This window comes from Electrophorus electricus, chromosome 15, assembly GCF_041902795.1.
Source record: "Electrophorus electricus isolate QZ-2024a chromosome 15, ASM4190279v1, whole genome shotgun sequence".
Taxonomy (NCBI): domain Eukaryota; kingdom Metazoa; phylum Chordata; class Actinopteri; order Gymnotiformes; family Gymnotidae; genus Electrophorus; species Electrophorus electricus.
In genome coordinates this window covers 14,702,262-14,720,952 of record NC_137511.1, presented here as the reverse complement: position 1 = coordinate 14,720,952, position 18,691 = coordinate 14,702,262, and the positions used below count along the sequence as shown (strand labels likewise).

The following is an 18,691-nucleotide window of genomic DNA, read 5'->3' as shown; positions in this document are numbered from 1 at the left end:
TTCAACAGAGAACTTTATTAAAAATCAACTGATGTTAAAACTGGCTTTGGACTGAGAGGACTGGCATGTTAAATAATGATTTAAGATTTTGATATATGAAATTCAGATTGTTACACCCTCCTTCAGCACACGCACGCACGCACACACACACACATACATAAAATCGCATGCATTCGGGCACACACTCATGCATCCACACACAGACACACACACACACACACACAAACCCCTCCTGTCTCCTGCCCAAGTCCGACGTGTTGCTAGGAAACCACCTAGCCCCATTAGTTTCAGTCTCCACCCCCTGGCCTCTCGAGTCCCTCTGCGCTGTTGGCTGAGGTGGGTGTGTCTTACAGGTGTCAGTCTTGCGATTGGTGCTTTTTTGTGGAATAGTCCCGCTTTCCCCATTGGCGATAGGTCAGTTTCACCAACAGGAGGCACGTTCAGTTGCCGAGGATGATCTTGACAAAGCAAGCAACGTCTGTCTCTTTGGATTCATGGTAGGTGAAAAATGGATGTTGCTGCACGTGGAGAAAGTCAAAAATCAACACAATTCACCAAGTACAACAGAATAACTGAACATGAATTTATCCTGTTAATCTTCCTGAAATGGCACGGACCAACAAGTGATGGCGTCCAACTTCCAGTAAATGTTGGCATGAGTGATGTTAGACTGACCTCTAGTGGTCAGAGAAGGAAATTGTTACTAAATGAGAAATAACAACAGACCAGAAAACTCACCATGAGTTCTGTGTAGTTTGGCCGCTCTTTAGAAACCTTCTTTAAGCTAAAAAAATATATAATAATAATAATAATAATAATAATATCATCCAAAACACAAAGTTTGACCATTTTAATAAACCACAAAATGCATGTACTCCAAAGCGCCAGTTTGTATACAAGACAGACTATAAACTTGACAGACAACATGGCAAGTGTTGTGTGTCCCTCCCCTCCAGGGCGTTTAGAGAGCTATAGTGGAAATAACCATCTGCTGCGCATGTGAGTGTTCCTTGTGTGTTGGGTAGTTAACGCTGCGTGCCTTGTGTACGGGGAACACACGCAAGTAGGTGTGTGTGTGTGTGTGTTTGTGTGTGTGTGTGCACGACCCACCACTTTGACGTGAAATCCACAAAGTCGGGTGAGAATCGGTCTGAAGGGAGCTGTGGAGAAGGTTCTTCCACCACCTGCTTCAGCTGCTGGAAGGGTGTTCCCCACGAGTCGTAGGGAAAGCGTAGGATAGCCAGCTCGATCTGAGCACAGCCACACAGGCAGTTAGCCACAGCACAGCTACAGTACAGCTGCCGCTCTCCTAGCACAGAGCCGTTTAGCACAAACTGTCCTGATGGGATGCATTAAACGTTCGGCACGTGCCGGAAGCATGCTGGAGTATCTAGGCTTGCAGAGGCGGACTTGATCTCTTCACAAGAACACACGGGCAGAGACAACACTGAAAATTTGCACATGGATTGCAGTGACGCCCATAATAATGAATTAATGAACTTGTCAAAGAAACTGTTGTGAAGGTTAAAATGAACTGCTATACTGTTCCAAAAAAACCCACAAATATCGTTCATAAAAAAAAACACTTAAGAAATGTGTCAAGTTTAAATTGTAACTTGCATCACAAATGCATTATCTATACCACCGGGTCATTTAGTTAGTGAGCAGAGAGGTCCCGCCATTGGTTTAATCTACAGCTGCAAACTAAGACCAGAGTTTATGCGCGGATAGATTTTCAGCACAGCAGACCGATGAGGTTCGATGGTACGCAGTGTCCATTAGAGCAACAGGAATACTGCTGAGATCAGCAGATGCGAAGCCAAGCTCTCGCTTAGTGCTATAGTCCACCTCCTCCCAAACACAACAAACAACTCTGACTCACCATGGTGATTCCTAAACTCCAGATATCGGACTTGACGTTGTAGCCTTTCTGATTGGTTTCTGGGTTTATCCGCTCCGGCTGTAAAACAAAGACATTAAAAACAAACATGAAAAAAAAACCAATAAACAAGCAACAACTAAGAGTAGAAGACCGTAAAGACAACAGAGAGGCAGACAGAGGAGATTAAGAGGAATTGTAACGTCACTTAAGAATAAATCTTTTCCTTAGACTATCAGTTTTCTCTTTTCATTAACTGCTGCAGGTAGCTACCCACCCACTCACCCTCAATCTCATACACGCACTGTATGAGGCTGTTCTTCTCTGACATCCATATTAGCACTCCTAGTCCTTTAGTGTGAACTAGTTGAAGAGTGAATGGAGAGACGCAGACTGTGCTCTGCTGCTGCTTACCGCCATGTAAGGCTTGCAGCCTGCATCCATCGTTTTAGCGACTGAGTCCACCAGGTAGCCACTGATCCCAAAGTCACACATCTTCACCTGACCCTGCATATTGATCAGGACGTTGGAGGGTTTCACGTCTAAAATGACACACAGATGCAGAGAGAGAAAGAGAGAGAGAGAGGCGCATGTGTGCATGTGTCTATGTGAGACAAATCAGGTAACAAAGAAATCCCCCATAATGTTAAACTTCAAATCATCCATTTTCATGGTCCAAACTGAATGTTTAACCAAATCGGTCATCCAAACTGTCCTCATCACAGCAAAATTTGAACATCAGAACAAATGAAACCAGGCACAAAAAAGAAGGAAATAATCAAATCAGCCAACAGATTTTTTAAAAAGAGAAGTATACACAGAGAACGGATGGGCTGAGTCTCAGTGTCAACAACGCTGATGAAGAAACTTAATAATTAGAATCCAGTGTGCAGCAATCACTTTTTTAAGAGCCTTAATAACTTTTATGGGTTTTCTCATCCATTTAAAACACTCTCAGGGAAATTTGCTGTAGCAAACCATTACTGGATTGAGCCTCAGTAACTTCAATAACACTAACAATACACTGTCATCCCAGTTACAATACCCTGTTAGTGCCCTCAAAAGGGCTGGTTAGGGCTAGTTAATATCAACAACCCTGAAGGCATCATGAAATAGAACCAAAGCCACTGCTGTGCGCTCAGCTCACGAGCTTCCATCACCTGTCCCTCAGAGTACCGCCCACCCTCCCCCATGTCTCACCTCGATGGATGACGGACAGGTTACTGTGCAGGTGTTCCAAGGCTTTCACAATCTGCAAGAGGAAAGGAGATTCGGTGAGGTGGACGCACACACCGCCTTCTGGGGTAGCACACGCACGGAGGACGGGTGGAGAACCAGGACGGGGCAAAGGTCAAGCAGGACTAGTCTCTGCCCCAGGCTGGGGGGATGGTTAAGCGGGATGAGTCGCCACCAAGCATATAAACTGCATCCACATTTCTGCCAGGAGCTTGTTTTCACCCTCACTTAAAAAAAAAAAAAAATTATAATATTCCAGTCGTATTGACCAGAGAAAGTTAAACGAGGAGCAAGGAACTTGGCTAAAGCCAAATTCCCTTCTTGTCTCTCCCTAATCTGCTGCAGCCTTTGTCGGATTAGCCAACAAAGCAGTCTCACGGATGCCATTCAGAGTCAGAAATGTGTTTGTGGCAGATTTGGTGGGCTTTTTTCTTTTTAAAACAAACGTTCAATCTTAGCTGAATAATACTACATTCTAACTTGCTTGTATGACTGAAGACTACTTTCTGCAGTGCATGACAGTATAAGAAAACATTATACCAGGAAATTCCTGTTGCACAATGTGTTGTTTGCTAATCATCATCACAGTTGAGGTCTTTGGTGTTGGATACTGATGTGACAAAAACATGTAATACACAAATGAGCCCTGCACCAAGTTTTCCATTTTAACCAGGTGCTGCGTGGATGGCGGCCCATCTCAGACACTCCTGATGGGAGTACTGTGGGTGTAGCAGTGAATCGCAGCGTTCGCGTACCCCCACTAATGTAAATCACTCTGAAGATAATGCACTCCTATCTTTAAATCTCATCACATTGTGGGTTATCTAATAAGCTTTTGATGCATTGCAAATAATAGCTCACAATGGCCCTCAGTCATCAAAATCGAGCACAGATTTGGCCCACGGTGACGTGTGAACTACTGAGTCATCGTCTCGTTCATGAAACCCCTGCACAGCGTCGAAACAACTGATGAATCGGCTTCAGCAGTGTGAAAACGGCACCAGTGCACGTGTGCCTCATTTACATATTGAAAAGGACACCCTAAATTGACCCCATATACATAATATTTGCATTAAACACACCCTAATTCATGAAGGGATGGTGTTAGGTCAATACAAAGCAAGCGTTAAGCAGATTACACTCACTCAAAACGGAAGATGAACAGATAGAAGGAAATAAATCCAGTGGTGTAGTGATTAAAATCCAACTGAATTACAGAATACGCATGTTGACCGTAATCAAACTGGATTGCCTTCCATTTATAACAAGAATTCCCATGTGAATTATCATCATCGTTATTAGAGTCCTATTCTTTCATAAGATTACATACATCAGTGATGATATTGATTGACCACCAGCCAAGCCAATTAAACTAACATGTAAATGCGATCCTGGCAAGAGTGACAGAGACTAATAGACCAAAGATGAAACTATAGATGACAAAACTGCATAACAAACTTGCCTGTAACATTTGTGCTCACTGGTTTTACGGTCCGACTCAAACATGCACGGCTTTGATTGGGAAAGGGCTTCTATAAATGTGATGCACAACAGCCACAAATGCTAGCGTTGCTGTCAACAACCAGGTGGCAGGAACGCGCGCGTACACTCACACTCACACACACACACACACACAGCATCTGGAATTGCTCGGACACCAGGCCCCTGTTGTGATCATGATCAGCGGCGAGTGAGCGGCATAAAGTTGAGTGGCACTCACAGAGACGGCCATCTTGCCCAGGATGTCTTCCGGGATGGTCATGCCCTTCTCATGGACCTTCTTATAAAACTTATCCAGTGAGGTGTCCATCAGTTCCATGCAGATCCATACGTCACCCTGGCAACACATTCAGCCAGATAGGGGGGTAAGACCACTTTTACAGGTGGGGGTTAACAGATCGGTAATAATCGTACCACATTCTAACATGGGGAAAGTAATTGAAATGTGTCAGTAGATACAATGTGGAACTTTTAGAAGCAGCTTTAGTATCCAGATATTATAAGGGTATTATTTATATTATAAGGGTATTACTTCAGGTCATTACATTTGCAGGTGTCATTTGTCCACTCTACAACACTCCAGAGGAAGTTCTTTTCTATATGAGTAAAACTAACACTTTCAACTTTCTCCATGATTCATATTAAAAGGTCCATTTCATTCAATATTTGTTTTAACATACCAACATTAAACTCAAGCCTGAAACGGTCTGAAGCTACTAGCCAAGTACGGGTTTCCGCTCGGCTAAGCCAATCGCTCTCCACTGCTGAAACATCTGTGTGAAAAATTCGATTACGCCTTTGAAAGTGGATGTGTGCTGCCTCTGTCTCAGCAGGCGCGTGGTGGACGGACGTGCTGCGAGTACCTCTCTGAACAGCGCGCCATAGAAGGTCACGGTATAGAAGCAGTCCACCGTCCTCATCGAGATGTCCAAGTCCATAAGAAGCCGCTTCTGCTCCTGTGTGTTCACCGTCGCACGGATTCTCTGCAAGTACGTGTGTGTATGTGTGTGTGTGTGCGCGTGCATGCATTAAAAAGGACAGTTGCACATGGGTCACAAAACCAAGCACAGCTCCTGAAACAATCCAAATCTATCGTTAATTTCCACAGAACAGAATTTCTCGATCGCTTGTGCCACAGATCTGGCATCGGGCATCTCCTCTGGAGCTGAAGAGCTTGTGCTCGTATTTTTCAGAAATGAGCGTAAACTGTCTTTTACTGGGTCCCTCTTTTTTGCCCCTCATTTTCACTGACAGCTAGAACAGCCAGTAAATATGTGGCTATGCTAATGAGGTGGCAGGACTCCAGCCCAGAGAGCTAGTCAGGACCAATCAGATTCCACTTCACTGAGTAAATATGTGGCTATGCTAATGAGGTGTCAGGACTCCAGCCAAGAGAGCTAGTCAGGACCAATCAGATTGCACTTCACTGAGTAAATATGTGGCTATGCTAATGAGGTGGCAGAACTTCAGTGAAGCGAGCTCTTCAGGGCCAATCGGATTCCACCTCACTCACTTTCACAGTGAATCTGAAGTGGTTGCAGACGTCCGCGCACCCCACGACACTAAACGCTCCTCTGGGGCTGTAACAGTTTAACAGGAGAACAGGCAGCTGACATTTGACGCCCGTCTACATTCATACGGACTTCGCTGGAACGCGAACAAAAGTGACAAGTAATGAGGGACTCGTATGCAAAAGTGAAAGGGAGTCCTGCAGTAGGTTTGCTAAAAGTAGTTTCTAGGAAACCGCAAATACTCCTCCACGCCGCCCACTTAAAGCTGAAGGGCAGGTAAGCGAGGATGGCACTAACCTTGACAGCCATGATCACCCCACTGGGCACATGTTTCATCTTGTCCACCACTCCATACGCGCCTCTACCCAATTCCCCGATCGGCTCCAGGTCATCGGCCTTCACCTCAAAGTTCTACGCGCACGTGCGCACACAGACAAAAAAGAATGATTAAGAGGAACTTGTGAAGCAAATGAATCATGTCATGCTTAGCAGGCCATTCATTTTTCCAGAATGACTACTCATTCCGAGGTGTGCACGCACACAAAAGACAAACATGGACAATGCAGAAGGGTGGTAAATATAAACAGAAAGTATTTTAAAAAGGTATAAAAAAAAGTTGTTTTTTTGGGTTTTTTTTTTTAGTTCCGTCAGACAAGTTTGATTTAAGAAAAGATAGGGAAATGTCACTGTCCCCAAAGTGTCCCTCAGTACAGCTGAGAAAAGACAGGCTCTTTCCCCACCTGCCATTACCTGCCATTACCTGCTTAGCAGCAGAAAGCTTTGTACCTCGAGTCCACAAAACACAGACATGCCGTAATCTAAGATCTTTTCAGATCCCCCCCCCCAGGAAAATCTGACCTGTCTTTAACTACCATTAAAGTAACTTCAAACTTTGGGTTAAACTGTCAAGAGAAAAAGCCACCATCTTTACCAATGGAAAATTCCACTTATTTGATGAGTTTAAAATAAATATTTTTATAGCCCAGGAGGCAGTAAAGCACATTCCAGCCTGCCTGCAATCAGAGGGGTCCAACGGTGCCGTAAAGTGCACTGGGCGTTCTTTAGGCCTCCAGGGTGATTCACACAGCCAAGCTCTGAAACGTTGTCCGCCCAAGATCTTCCCTCTTACCCCACCACCCACCGTAACACAGAGGCACGAGCCCCGGAGAGAGCCAGGCCCGCCCTCACAACAGCGCCTGCGAACCACGATCTAGACTCCACGCAGAGGCCGAATGGCCATCTATGCTCAAAAGGCGTAACGCGAGCAGATACCCATGGTACTTTGCTCTCATACCAAGCAGTCTGAGAAAGAGGAGTACCAACTTTCAACATGGCCGCATACACACCAATTACACGGAAAACCGCGCTTAAAAAACCTAAAAACATGGTGGCGAGTGGCTATGAAAGACGACACGTGTGTGTTCTGAACTCTGTTTCTGTTCTTCAGCAGTGAAGAATTTTAATAACCTGAAGAGAAATGACTGAAGACGAGAGCATTCAAAAAAGGGTGAAAAGAAATCTAGAAAGAACGCAAGACATCCTCAGTCACCAAAAAACAAAACAAAACGAGAGACATTGGATAGTACTGAATAGCTAACATAAAACCTTTTCCCTATTAGGTAACTGACTGACAACTCAGATTGGCGTTGAAGAAACTGGGGGCGGAGTCTACCTTGTCTCCGATGGTAACGCAGGCTTTGGAGTCCAGGTCTCTGGGGGGTCTGCAGAATAATGAAGGAATCATATTTAAAATCTCCGCACCACTCTTACATGGTCAACTAGCAACAGGTCATCCTTAAATCACATCACTCAGTGTCTTCACTGCCTGAAGACCCAGCGGGAGTCTGGCAGTTCAGTGCAGAAGACATGCAAATACAAAATGCAGCATGAATTATTTTTCTGTTCCAGGAGATGAACGGGGGGTTAGAATGAAGTGCTTACGTAGCTGCAGGAGGAGGCTGCTCAAATGCCTCCTTAGACAGCCGGAGAAGCGGCTTCTTCTTACCTGGACCTAGGAGAGAGAGAGAGAGAGAGAGAGAGAGAGAGAGAGAGAGAGAGAGAGAGAGAGAGAGAGAGAGAGAGAGAGAGAGAGAGAGAGAGAGAGAGAGAGAGAGAGAGAGAGAGAGAGAGAGAGAGAGAGAACAGAAAAAGACAGAAGGAAACAGAGAGAAGCACACAAATCAGGAACAGTAGCTTTGACAAACACAAGAGCCAGTGCCATAGAGAGGATACAGTTTTTCCCCCCAAGCAGAAAGTGTGTGTGTGTGTGTGTGTGTATGAGACAAACAAATAAATATGGCAAATACACACACAACCACTGACAGACATACAGTATAAAGAGAAACGAAAGCATCATTCCAGAGTGGTCTCCGTGGAGACCCTATCCTTTAATGCAGCTCTTCTCCCAGAGAAATTCTGGGATCCGGAGTCGGAGGAGGACCTGGGAGAGTCAGTGATGCGAGCTCTTACAGCCGGACAGCAGCCACGGCTCCAGGTCCTGGCAGGGCGGAGCAGCGCCAAACACGGACCAGCTAACGGCGCCTTCGCGCTCTCGCTAGGCGCCACGGCAACAGGTAGGGCCCACGGGGACTGACAGCAAGACAGGCCAATCACGTGTGCCCGACGGCAGGTGAACATGTTGTGCTGCTCGGCAGAGCACCTAACGCAACCCTTCTGCTCCACTGAACATGAGCAATGATGGCTAGCACAGGGACATCTAGTGCCGGAAAAGAGAGGGAGGGTGTGTGTGTGTACACTACAGCACACTTGCAGATTTAGGAATGAGATAAATACACGAGCACACCATGCGCTTGCTTTTTTTTTTTTTTGTTAACCTCAACGAGATGGAGATGATGCCAAAAGATGCACCAGGCACTACACACAACCTTTCCCAGAGTAAAACCAAAAAGGTGAGTTGAGCAGGTCCAAGTCGGGGTTTCCCCCTGTGGTGGAAAAGCCTCTAGCATGGACACCAGTGTTAGGCACCTACTCTACAGTTTCAGAATAAGTCACATTTAATTGTATATTAAATGTCATATTTTACTATGAGATCATATGCAAAACAACTCTTATGTTTTTTTTTTGGGGGGGGGGGGTTAAAATTGTGTTGCACTGATTCAAAAATGTACGGCATGCCAATTTATTCTAATTATTAAGTTCATTTAAGAGCAAAAATTACACTTATTTAAAGCAGAATTATGCAGGCTTTTAACAGTGTTTCTTTACTATAAATCAAACATTTATAGATCTGTGGTGGCACAAGGCAAGTCATATAGCAAATGATTCTAAGAAAAGTGTATGCATACACTTATTTCCATACAACTCTCATAACATTTCATTAGAAAAATGACTAATCACACGTACATGGTCATGACCGGCAGACCTGTGCCACATCTGCTCCTACCGGCAGCCGTTACGACAGCGTCAGTTGAACAAGCTCTGAAGCAGCCAGGAGCAGGAGCAGAGGCGGGGCCTAAAGCAAGCCCCACCCCCTGTGTCTTCACTCCAGACTTCTGGGCTTTTCTGAAGAAGTCTGTATCCTCTGCAGTTTCCCTGAACACAGCTGCCTGGACAAGGAGGCGTGGCCGCAACAACACAGCGCTGTTCTACTCGTCTTTCCAATACTCCCTCGTAAGTGGCGGAGATGCTGGCCAAAAACCAAGCAGTGCTAAGATACAAAAACCAGCAACAATCCAGGCGCAGAGCCCCGGGCACATGAACCTAACAGTTTTTTCTAAGGCCCTTGTTTTAAACCATCACTTCCAAAGAGGAAAGGGGGAAGTCGCCTCAGCCGCGGGGCGCCAGGTGTCGGAGCGCCGGCTGGTCTCTCCTTGACCACCACAGGCCGGAAGCTCCGGGGCAAGAGAAGGCAGCGCGTTTTCCTCCGCCCAGCCGGGGTGGTCGGCCAGATTCGTGGCACGGCACAGGAAGCAGATTCCTGCATTCCTGCCCTGTCATGCCCCCTTGCTCCCTCTCTCCCTCCGAGACGTCTGTTCCAAGCAGGCTAGCGCGTTCTCATTTCCACACGCACATCGTTGCCAGAAAGTCAGAAGACTCTCCGCCCACCTGCATTTACCCATGCAACAATAGCAATAGAAAACTGACACTCAGCTGCCCCCAACCTCCATTCACCACCTCGTCCACCTGCACACACACGCACACACGTGTACGTGACCTGTATGAATGATGAGGCCAAGAGATACAGTATGTAAATGCTCTATTCAGTCAGGTGCACTTCACCTTTAAAAAGCAGTTTCCCCTAACACACGTCATGCAAAGCAAAACACCAGCACCGGTGTGAACGGAGACCGACAACCTCCTTATCTACACAAACGGCTCATGAACGTAGCTAATCCTGAAAATGAGAAGCTGCCACAGGCCTACGCCTAATAAGCCACTGCAAACACTCACGACAGCTGAAAACGGGAAGAAAAGTTCGTATGTGGGCCGTCTTCAGTCTCTCTGAAGAGCACTGTGAAACTGTTACGCAAGCATTAGGAAGACCAGTGCGGAGCGTTAGGAAGACCAGTGCGGAGTATTAGGAAGACCAGTCCAACAAATATAACAACCACTGCCATTACACACTCTGCTCAGCTGTCATAGAGATGGCAGGAGGTTCTGGCTATGCGCACATTTTTCCGTTCTACTCTCCCAGCTGGGCACAGAGACACGGGGGGGCAGAGAGAGGGGATGGGCACAGAGACACAGGGGGCACAGAGAGGGGATGGGCACAGAGACACAGGGGGACGGGGGGGGGGGAATGAATGGGCTGAGAGGACGAAGCAAGCTTTGACATGCTCTGCACAGCAGAGGACAGCTTTCATATGCACAGAGCCATGCAAATTACCAACACATACACACACACACACACACACACACACACACACACACACACACACTTGCATGGACATGCACAAATCAGACACAAACACACATGCGTACACTTTCATGGTCAAATGCACAAACTGGGGAAATGCTCATACTCTCTCTCTCACACACACACACACACATTCTGCAATACTCTGCCAGTAAAGGCCAAACATACCCATCCAAACACAAGAAGCCCAGTATTAATGCACCGAAATGCAAAAAGACTCACATCTCCAGCACACCTCCGGTTATGTAACCGCCTTCATGTGCTTAGAAGGAAAACTATTAAAATAGGAATGAAACTGCAGAAAGCCAGAAGCACACAGGGCCGAGCTGCACAGACTCGCCGCATCAGGTGACAGGTGTGAATTGCAATGCAACCGTTACACGACGCCGACTTAATTCACTGGAAGTCATGGCGTATTCTCCTCTTTCACTGAGGGACACACGGAAGTACTGGGTGGAAAGATGTGGTGAAAGACGTCTGTCCTTCGCACAGCGCGGGTTTCTTTCCCTAACGGCATTTCGGAGTATGCCCTTTTCGGCAAAGCGTGGGACGCTGCAACACGTGCAGTACTTTGGTGGGACACAACCCCATTAGTCTACAGGGCACAGCCACGCCCTCTACAGCACCGAGATCAGACTAGGCCCAGACCATCACTCTGTGCTTATTAGCAACACTAGCGTTGTCAGGCAAAAACTGTTCCCATGGAGTTCGATTTGCAAAAACACTGCCCTGCCTGCACTCCCGGCCAACTGCAAGGCACGAGCACCGTGCACCTAGAAAAGACACGACATGATTAATGGATTATGTAACTGTGGTCCTGGCAGTAAACCATGGCTTGCATGTATTGTCTGAGCAGTGCGGAAGGAGATTGGCACTTCCTCTGACACTCCACAGAAGGATATTTTTGGCAACCTTCTTTTCGGTGCTTTTTCTTCTTACTGACTTCAGGTGATTGGTTTTTCCACGTGCCACACTCATTTGTCTCAAGCACCTCCACATGCATCCAAACCTCCGTGTCGCAGAGTTCAGCACACACTCGCTTTGCAACAGGAAGCACACACTTGGAAAACGAGAGCCAAGACTATGCCGAACATCGTGTTTACCTTCAAACGAACGCCAACTGAACCTCTGCAAGGCCCTGAAACGACAAGGGACCTTACAAACACAGTGCAGAGGAAACAAACGTTCATGCTACTGTTTCGCATGCATCTGCTCGGCGATCGGCAGTTAAGCTTTGTGATTTGGGAACGTCTGAACAGTGACCGACGTGACCTCAGAACGCCGCAACGTCTCGCACGTGGACAGAACAGGATACTTCGTCACCTTCCCTTTAAACGGATTCTGCCTGGAATTCCAGCAACGCAGAGGGTCTCTACGTGGAATTTAAGAGACCCGGAGGAGGAAGGATGAAACACTGAGTGACAGGAAAAGAGAGAAAGAGGCGATGGGGGTAGGGAGAACAAGCATGGAGGGCAAAGCAAAAGCGATAACCGGCTGGCAAGAAAACCAAACTGTTTAAAATGTGAATGGCAGAGTCTGAGACGGGCGGTGGGGGCGACAGAAGGAGAGAGACAGACAGACAGATACAGAGAGACAGAAAGACAGACAGAAATAGACAGAGAGATGAAAATAACCTCTTTCACATTGCCGTCTGCTGGTACCCCCTGATTGGTCTGGCTGTTTGTAAAACACTCCACACTCCCAAAGCGGGCAGAGCCCGTTGCTTTCCTCTGCTGGGGCTGCAGCGATAGCAAGCGGAGTTTGTGGTTCGCCCTCCGCCCGAAACACCGCCACTGGTCTGCAACGCACCTCGCGCGGAGAACGGATCTCCTCCCACAAACCCGCGCGCCTTGTGTTCTCTGCAATTTAGGAGCCTTGGAGCAATATAACAGAAATGAAGTCCTTAGCTCTTAAAACCTGATCACGTTTTGTGGGTTTATGAACCATTCTCCATTCACTCGGTCCTGGCACAAGACCCAGCGAGGGCATGCGAGAGCGTTATGGAAAAAAGGAATCACTCTAGATCAGATGTCCCCCCGCTGACACCCACTACCCACACTTGTCTCTCGCGGGGTCACCACCACACTAAGTGGCCTGTTTTTTTGTACACCACTTAGCGCACGTGGTTGGGAGGAGAACCTGTGGGAACACTTGATAGGCCGTTGAACGGCCGACACCTAGACGTGAGGAACTCACTTCTCTCATCAAACATTCACCTCTTGCCTCAGATGTTTCCAGGAAGCATGCAGAGTGGCTCATCTCTCAGCTAACAGCCTACATGATGGCTAATAATAATAAATGTTTTTTTAAAAACCAAGCTAAAAAACCCCATCCTATCCACTACTGTGACTCATTATGCATCTCCAGGAGTACACCACGCCCAGTCTTACGTCGTCTTGTCTTTAAATGCTGCTCCGCTGTAGCGGAGCGCCGGACTTGTGCAGGAGCCGTGTAGATGACAGGATGGGTCTGGATGGAACGGAGCCCTGCACTCAGAAACCGGAGCGGAGCGGCTGCGCGCTGGAGAGCATTTGCTGCGTGTGCACAAGCTTTCCCAAACGGCGCATCTGGGGCCAAGTAAGAGCTCCCCCTTTAATATCGAACACATTTCGCCATTGCCCGAAGATGACGCAAGGCTATTTATTACCTACAGCACGACGCCGTTCCATCCGTGGAGAGGCTACGTCTGCCTTCAGAAACTCTGCATGGCCTCGTTTCTGTGGTGACATTAGCATCAGCAGTTCGAGTCAAAAGCAGAGGCTTGTCGTGGTGACGCGACGCCCTGCCTGACTGTGCGCACATCCTGTAAATATTGCTGTAAAGAGAAACCAAACTGAAGGGGGGCGGTGTCCTGATAGCAGTCGATTATTCAGGAGTCCGCAATAAGACAGATCAATGTCAGAGTGTATGGCTTGCGCAACCTAGCATAGCTCGCATTCTTTAGAGTAGAGACGCACAGGGGCAGAGAAGAGGGAGAGAGCACTCTGCCCCGCTAGAAAGGGCCTCTCTGTCTGAGCGCCTGCAGACCATACATGCTGATTACTCCACAGAGGTTCAAGGGAGACACCAGGGAGACACTATTTATGCTCGTCTTGTTTTCAGCACGCCACCAATTTCGCTGCACTCGCACACGCAGCGCAGCGGCTCACCAAGGAGCGTGCATCAGCAACGCCCGTCTGCTCGTGGTCAGGCAAGAATGCAGATTCAGTTCTAATGCTGACTGCACCTGAAAATAGTCAGCTGCAAGCACGCACATATGCAAACATGGATTTGCGTGCAAGAGCTCAGCACAGATTCCCAACACGGATTTGCATCCTGCATGGATGCACGTAGGCCTGCAAGGCTGTCAAGCCAAAATGGGAAAGAAGAGAAAAAAAAAAAAAGACCCAAAGGATTGTAGGATTGCCCCTCCTGCAGAAAATGCTTTGCGGCTGGATGGCCAGCGACAATCAGGCTGTCGACGTAGCAGATTTAGTACCTCTGCAACTGGGGGTCATTTGCATGACAAACATTGACGAGTGGGCAGCTGCTCCGGGGCTAGATGCAAGGGGGCATGGCCTAGATCACACATTCACCACCCACCACAGCAACCGGGGGGCGGCAGCCACGGCACAGCACACAGTAACGGCATAGAAAAGCAGCAGCCAACAGCGCAAGACGCCCTGAACTACTGCTCCATATGTCAAAAAAAGTGACTGCCAGCAAAAATAAATAAATAAAAGAACGAACCTGAAACCGTGTTCTGTTTCAGCCCCTTGAAACAGACCTCCACTTGCTGAAGATCCAAGTTCTTGGTCACCAGCCCAAGCAAAATGCTTTAAAAGCTGCTGGAAAAGCTATAGGCCTGTGCACATTTGTAACAGCAACCTGGCACTGAAAGCAGCTAAATCTGCCCCCTCCCCCCACTTGCGCTGGACCAGTTACAGCACGATCACAGCTCGTCTTCTCCCTCTTCAAACTTGCTTTTTTTTGCTCAGATTTTCTTTGGTCATCTTGCATAAAATTCAATTGCATAAAGCTGGCTGAGGTTCTGATACAGCAAAGTCGTTCTCAGCAACTTTACAAAGGCCGGACCCCACGCGTTAGTGTGTGCCAAAAAAACAAAAAACCTGCACTAGTACTTCTTTTTGATTGGGAGACATTTCACGTTTCATTAAAAGCTTGTTAGAACTGGCATCCTGTCGGTACGGCAGCTTGATTGGGGCACGAGAGTCTGGAAAGGGAAAGAGGCACCTGAACTGTAAAAAGCCAGACATCATCAGGCAGTGGCAGCGGTCTCCGTTTACAGGAAAGTAAATGGCCTCTCAGGCTGCTTTCAGCAGGACAGGAAATTGAAAAGCACATTAGAGCCAGTCAGTGGGTTTCAGTGCCTCCTCAGCACTGGCTGCTGCTCCCTCACAGTCCGTTCCGAAGCACAGCCATGTCTCCTCCCACTCGGTCCGAAACGAGTTCAACACCAAACGTCACGCATGCCGCGCAGGTCACACCTCACGCCGAGTGCCTCTCGGATCACGCCAGAGGGAGCAGCGGGGGCAGTCTCGGGCCGGATAAATTCCAACGATACGTGGACGTACAGGTGCTGCTTGCAACGCATGGGAAGAAAGAGTTCAGAAGAGGACTGGTAATGTCACCAGTGCTGTCAAGATAAACGGCAGTTTGTCAAAGAATCGACTGTTTGGTGCGATGGCGCCAAGCTAAAATACCCGTTCTGAAAGGAAAAGCCACAGTAAGGTGTCACTCATTCCAAATCTGAGAACAACTTCAACGCACATTCAGCACACGGGGAATGACATTGGCATGCGAGCTGTCAGATGGAGGATTAAAGCCAGCACGCTAAATGACTAGGCAAAAAGAAGGCTTAGGGGTAATTTACTAATTTAAATACATAAATAGGCAAGCATTTAAGCACCCAACAGGTAGTCATGACGCCCAGCTAGCTGCAATTTCAACTAAGTGGAAAGTCTCGTAATTCCAGGTGCACAGAAAAGTAAATGCAGCCTCTGCTCATGTGCAATAAGGGTGATGTCAGCATGATCGCAAACAGGCATTTCCAACTGGGAAACTTCACGCAAACTACAACCCAGTTTATCAGCAAGACAGGAATTTTGTGTTACCCGAGTTGTCTGGGCCGTGACATTTCATAAAAATGTGTAGTGATTACATTAAATAACCTCATTACCACTACTCTCGAGTCACCATGCAGTGGCTGGATTCAGTTGACATGGAGCCACTTTAATGCATTATTACTGACAGTGCGTGGTCTGGACTCATCGTGACACAGCAGGAGGGGAAAAAACAGAAGCTTGTGAAGAACACAAAAACACAGCATTACGGTCTCCCCTTCCCATAGACCACTTCCGGGACACTCCCCAACTGTTCCTCCACAGGTAGACGATTGTGCGTGTAGGAGGGGCACCAACACAAACAACATGGAGCCAGGTGTCCCAGTTACGCATTAACAACCACTCCCCTTCCGACATGGAAAACATCTCAGAGCCAAATTTTCTTACACAGCGTCTTCTGTTTCATCGCCGAGTTTTGTCCACGGTAATTTCGCTAGCCTACAATGCAGTTTGGTTCGTGGTGACTAAGCTAGGGCCCCGTGGTTGCAGGATCGGACGACAGCTGTTGGTCATGGTTCAGACTCACAGGAGTAGCCTAGTCTGCGCCAATTTAGGCCCAAGGTGCGAAAAAACGCTCATGTGCAAGTTTGGAACATAACGTTTAATCTCACTAAAAAGACACCCCGTTCAATACAACAGAGACGTTGTTCAATAACCTGTTTAGCTTATAGGTGACAACAGAAATCATTCTTGCAAAAGACCCATAGCTAAAGAAAATGAAAAGAATCTGCGCCTGGGTGGCACCTTCGTCCGGGATGAACAGATCTCTGACTCGGGGAGTCGAGCGCATTCGCCCCGTTCCTCGAAATGTTCGGAGCAGCACACGTTCCCAACAGAACTATATTTAGCTTTTTTATTTTTGCAGTGTCTACCTATGTATCAGCCTGCTGCTGGGACCAGGCTCAGGACGCGGCGTCCCGATCGTTTTCCATTACGCGCATCAACACAACAGTCAACTAATAAAATGGTCCGAACTTGGGCGCAGTTTTCCACCTCTGTTTAGCTGACTGGGTTATGCCATGCAGCTAATCTAATGCTTTTAGGCATTTTCCTCTCAGCCTATTGGCACAACCGATTAACAAAGTTGAACGTTATTTCATGCACCTTACATGCAACACGGTCAAAAGTAAATCAAGTGCATTCGATTCTGCAGAATATATTTGCACTGCAAAAAAAAATGTTTCACAATAATCTACTTGTGGAAACGATTCCGCCTGTGTGTGTGTTAACTCGGGCGCGGGCAACGTTGCCGTTGCACAATCACTTGCATCGCTAAGCTAAGATAACTAGCATAGCTGGTTAGTTCCTGAACACGGACCGAAGGCGTATCTGTAAAAATCCTGGTCGAACAAGAATGCAAATAGCTAGCTAGCTACATGAGCAGCAGAGGAGAGCGCTGCCTTACCAGGAACTCTGCAAAAGGGCAGATCTTAAAACAGGAAATGCAACTGACCCTTTCAAACAATCAAACTTTGAGTTGCATTAGCAAAGAAAGCTAACCCTGCAGCCGTGCACGTTGCAAGCAGTGCAAAACTGCCTGCAATTCCGAGATTCTGCACAGATCGCTTTAAAACACTTACCTCCTTTTGGCATAGACATTTCCCCTTTGCTCTGGTGGGGGGGAGGGGAGGCACAAAACACTTTGCCTTCGTTCTCACTCCCTCCCTCCATCTCCCTCGCCGCGGAGCTTCAGCGGGCTTGCTTTGCAACAAAGGTGCAAAATACAAGCCGCGATCTTCATGCACTTGGGCTCTTTCGGAACGAGGTCCGTTTACCTTCGTCTGTGGACCACGATGACGATTGCACGGCTCGCAGTTCCCAGTGGAAACGATTAATTTTGTAACTGTTCTGCAAAGAAACCTGGGCAGCACTTACATGATGGGCCAAGGCTAGCAGCTGAGAGCTCCTAACTTGGATCAGTGCGAGCCCCTGCGAGAACACGTTCTTCCTGCAATTCGCGCAAGGCTTCATGGGAATTGTAGTATATTTCTTTTACGCCGTTGCCAGTAAGCTGCAGGAACGACTACGCCTACTGTGATACTTCTTTACTTAATTTTGCGTGCACTTAAGGGCTTACAAAAAAGTGAAAGAAAGTTTTATCAAGACTTGTGTGTGTGTCGGTGAAATCTATAGCTAGATAGTTATACACTATATAAGGAACAAGAAACAAAACAGGTCGACATGATGAGTCACCATAGTCTGCCTGGAACAAATGGCTACTTACTATGCAAAAGACATATAAAGAAATGAATCAATTTATTTATTTATTATAATTTTTTAGTTTATGAACATTTTTGAAAGTGAATTGATATTGCCAGTTATACTTTTTTGGTGCAATTCTTTTACATCAAAAGTTTTCAGTCTTTAGAAAAAGTCATGTTTACTTGTGCAAGAGATTAATATTTACTGCAATATTTTTAAATATTTAAATATCATATCCTTCTAACTTCCTGTCAGGTGTTCACATTAAAACCAGTGATTTGTACATGACAGTTAACTGGTATACAGGCAATGTATTGTGGAGTTACCATGCCAACATTGAGCATGACATTAGGATGTGCCCTGT

At 47.0% G+C, this 18,691-nt stretch overlaps 1 protein-coding gene across 3 annotated transcripts; it reads right to left on the bottom strand.

The window, feature by feature from the left end:
- On the bottom strand, nt 1–18,065 carry map2k6 (mitogen-activated protein kinase kinase 6). Of its 3 annotated transcripts, none has more exons than XM_035533664.2 (12): nt 17,706–18,063; nt 8,068–8,137; nt 7,799–7,847; nt 6,424–6,537; nt 5,479–5,598; nt 4,836–4,952; nt 3,080–3,131; nt 2,294–2,421; nt 1,883–1,960; nt 1,111–1,250; nt 739–784; nt 1–518 (listed from the first exon to the last, which is right to left on the bottom strand). In XM_035533664.2, the coding sequence occupies exons 1-12, from the start codon at nt 17,794–17,796 to the stop codon at nt 441–443; spliced, it is 1,083 nt and encodes a 360-aa protein (XP_035389557.1). In that variant the 5' UTR covers nt 17,797–18,063; the 3' UTR covers nt 1–440. The 3 variants fall into 3 exon arrangements, with proteins under 3 accessions (XP_035389557.1, XP_081553720.1, XP_081553719.1); XM_081697594.1 differs by lacking the exon at nt 17,706–18,063 and adding an exon at nt 9,490–10,167; XM_081697593.1 differs by lacking the exon at nt 739–784 and having other exon boundaries at nt 17,706–18,065.
- Nucleotides 18,066–18,691: the final 626 nt, after the last annotated feature.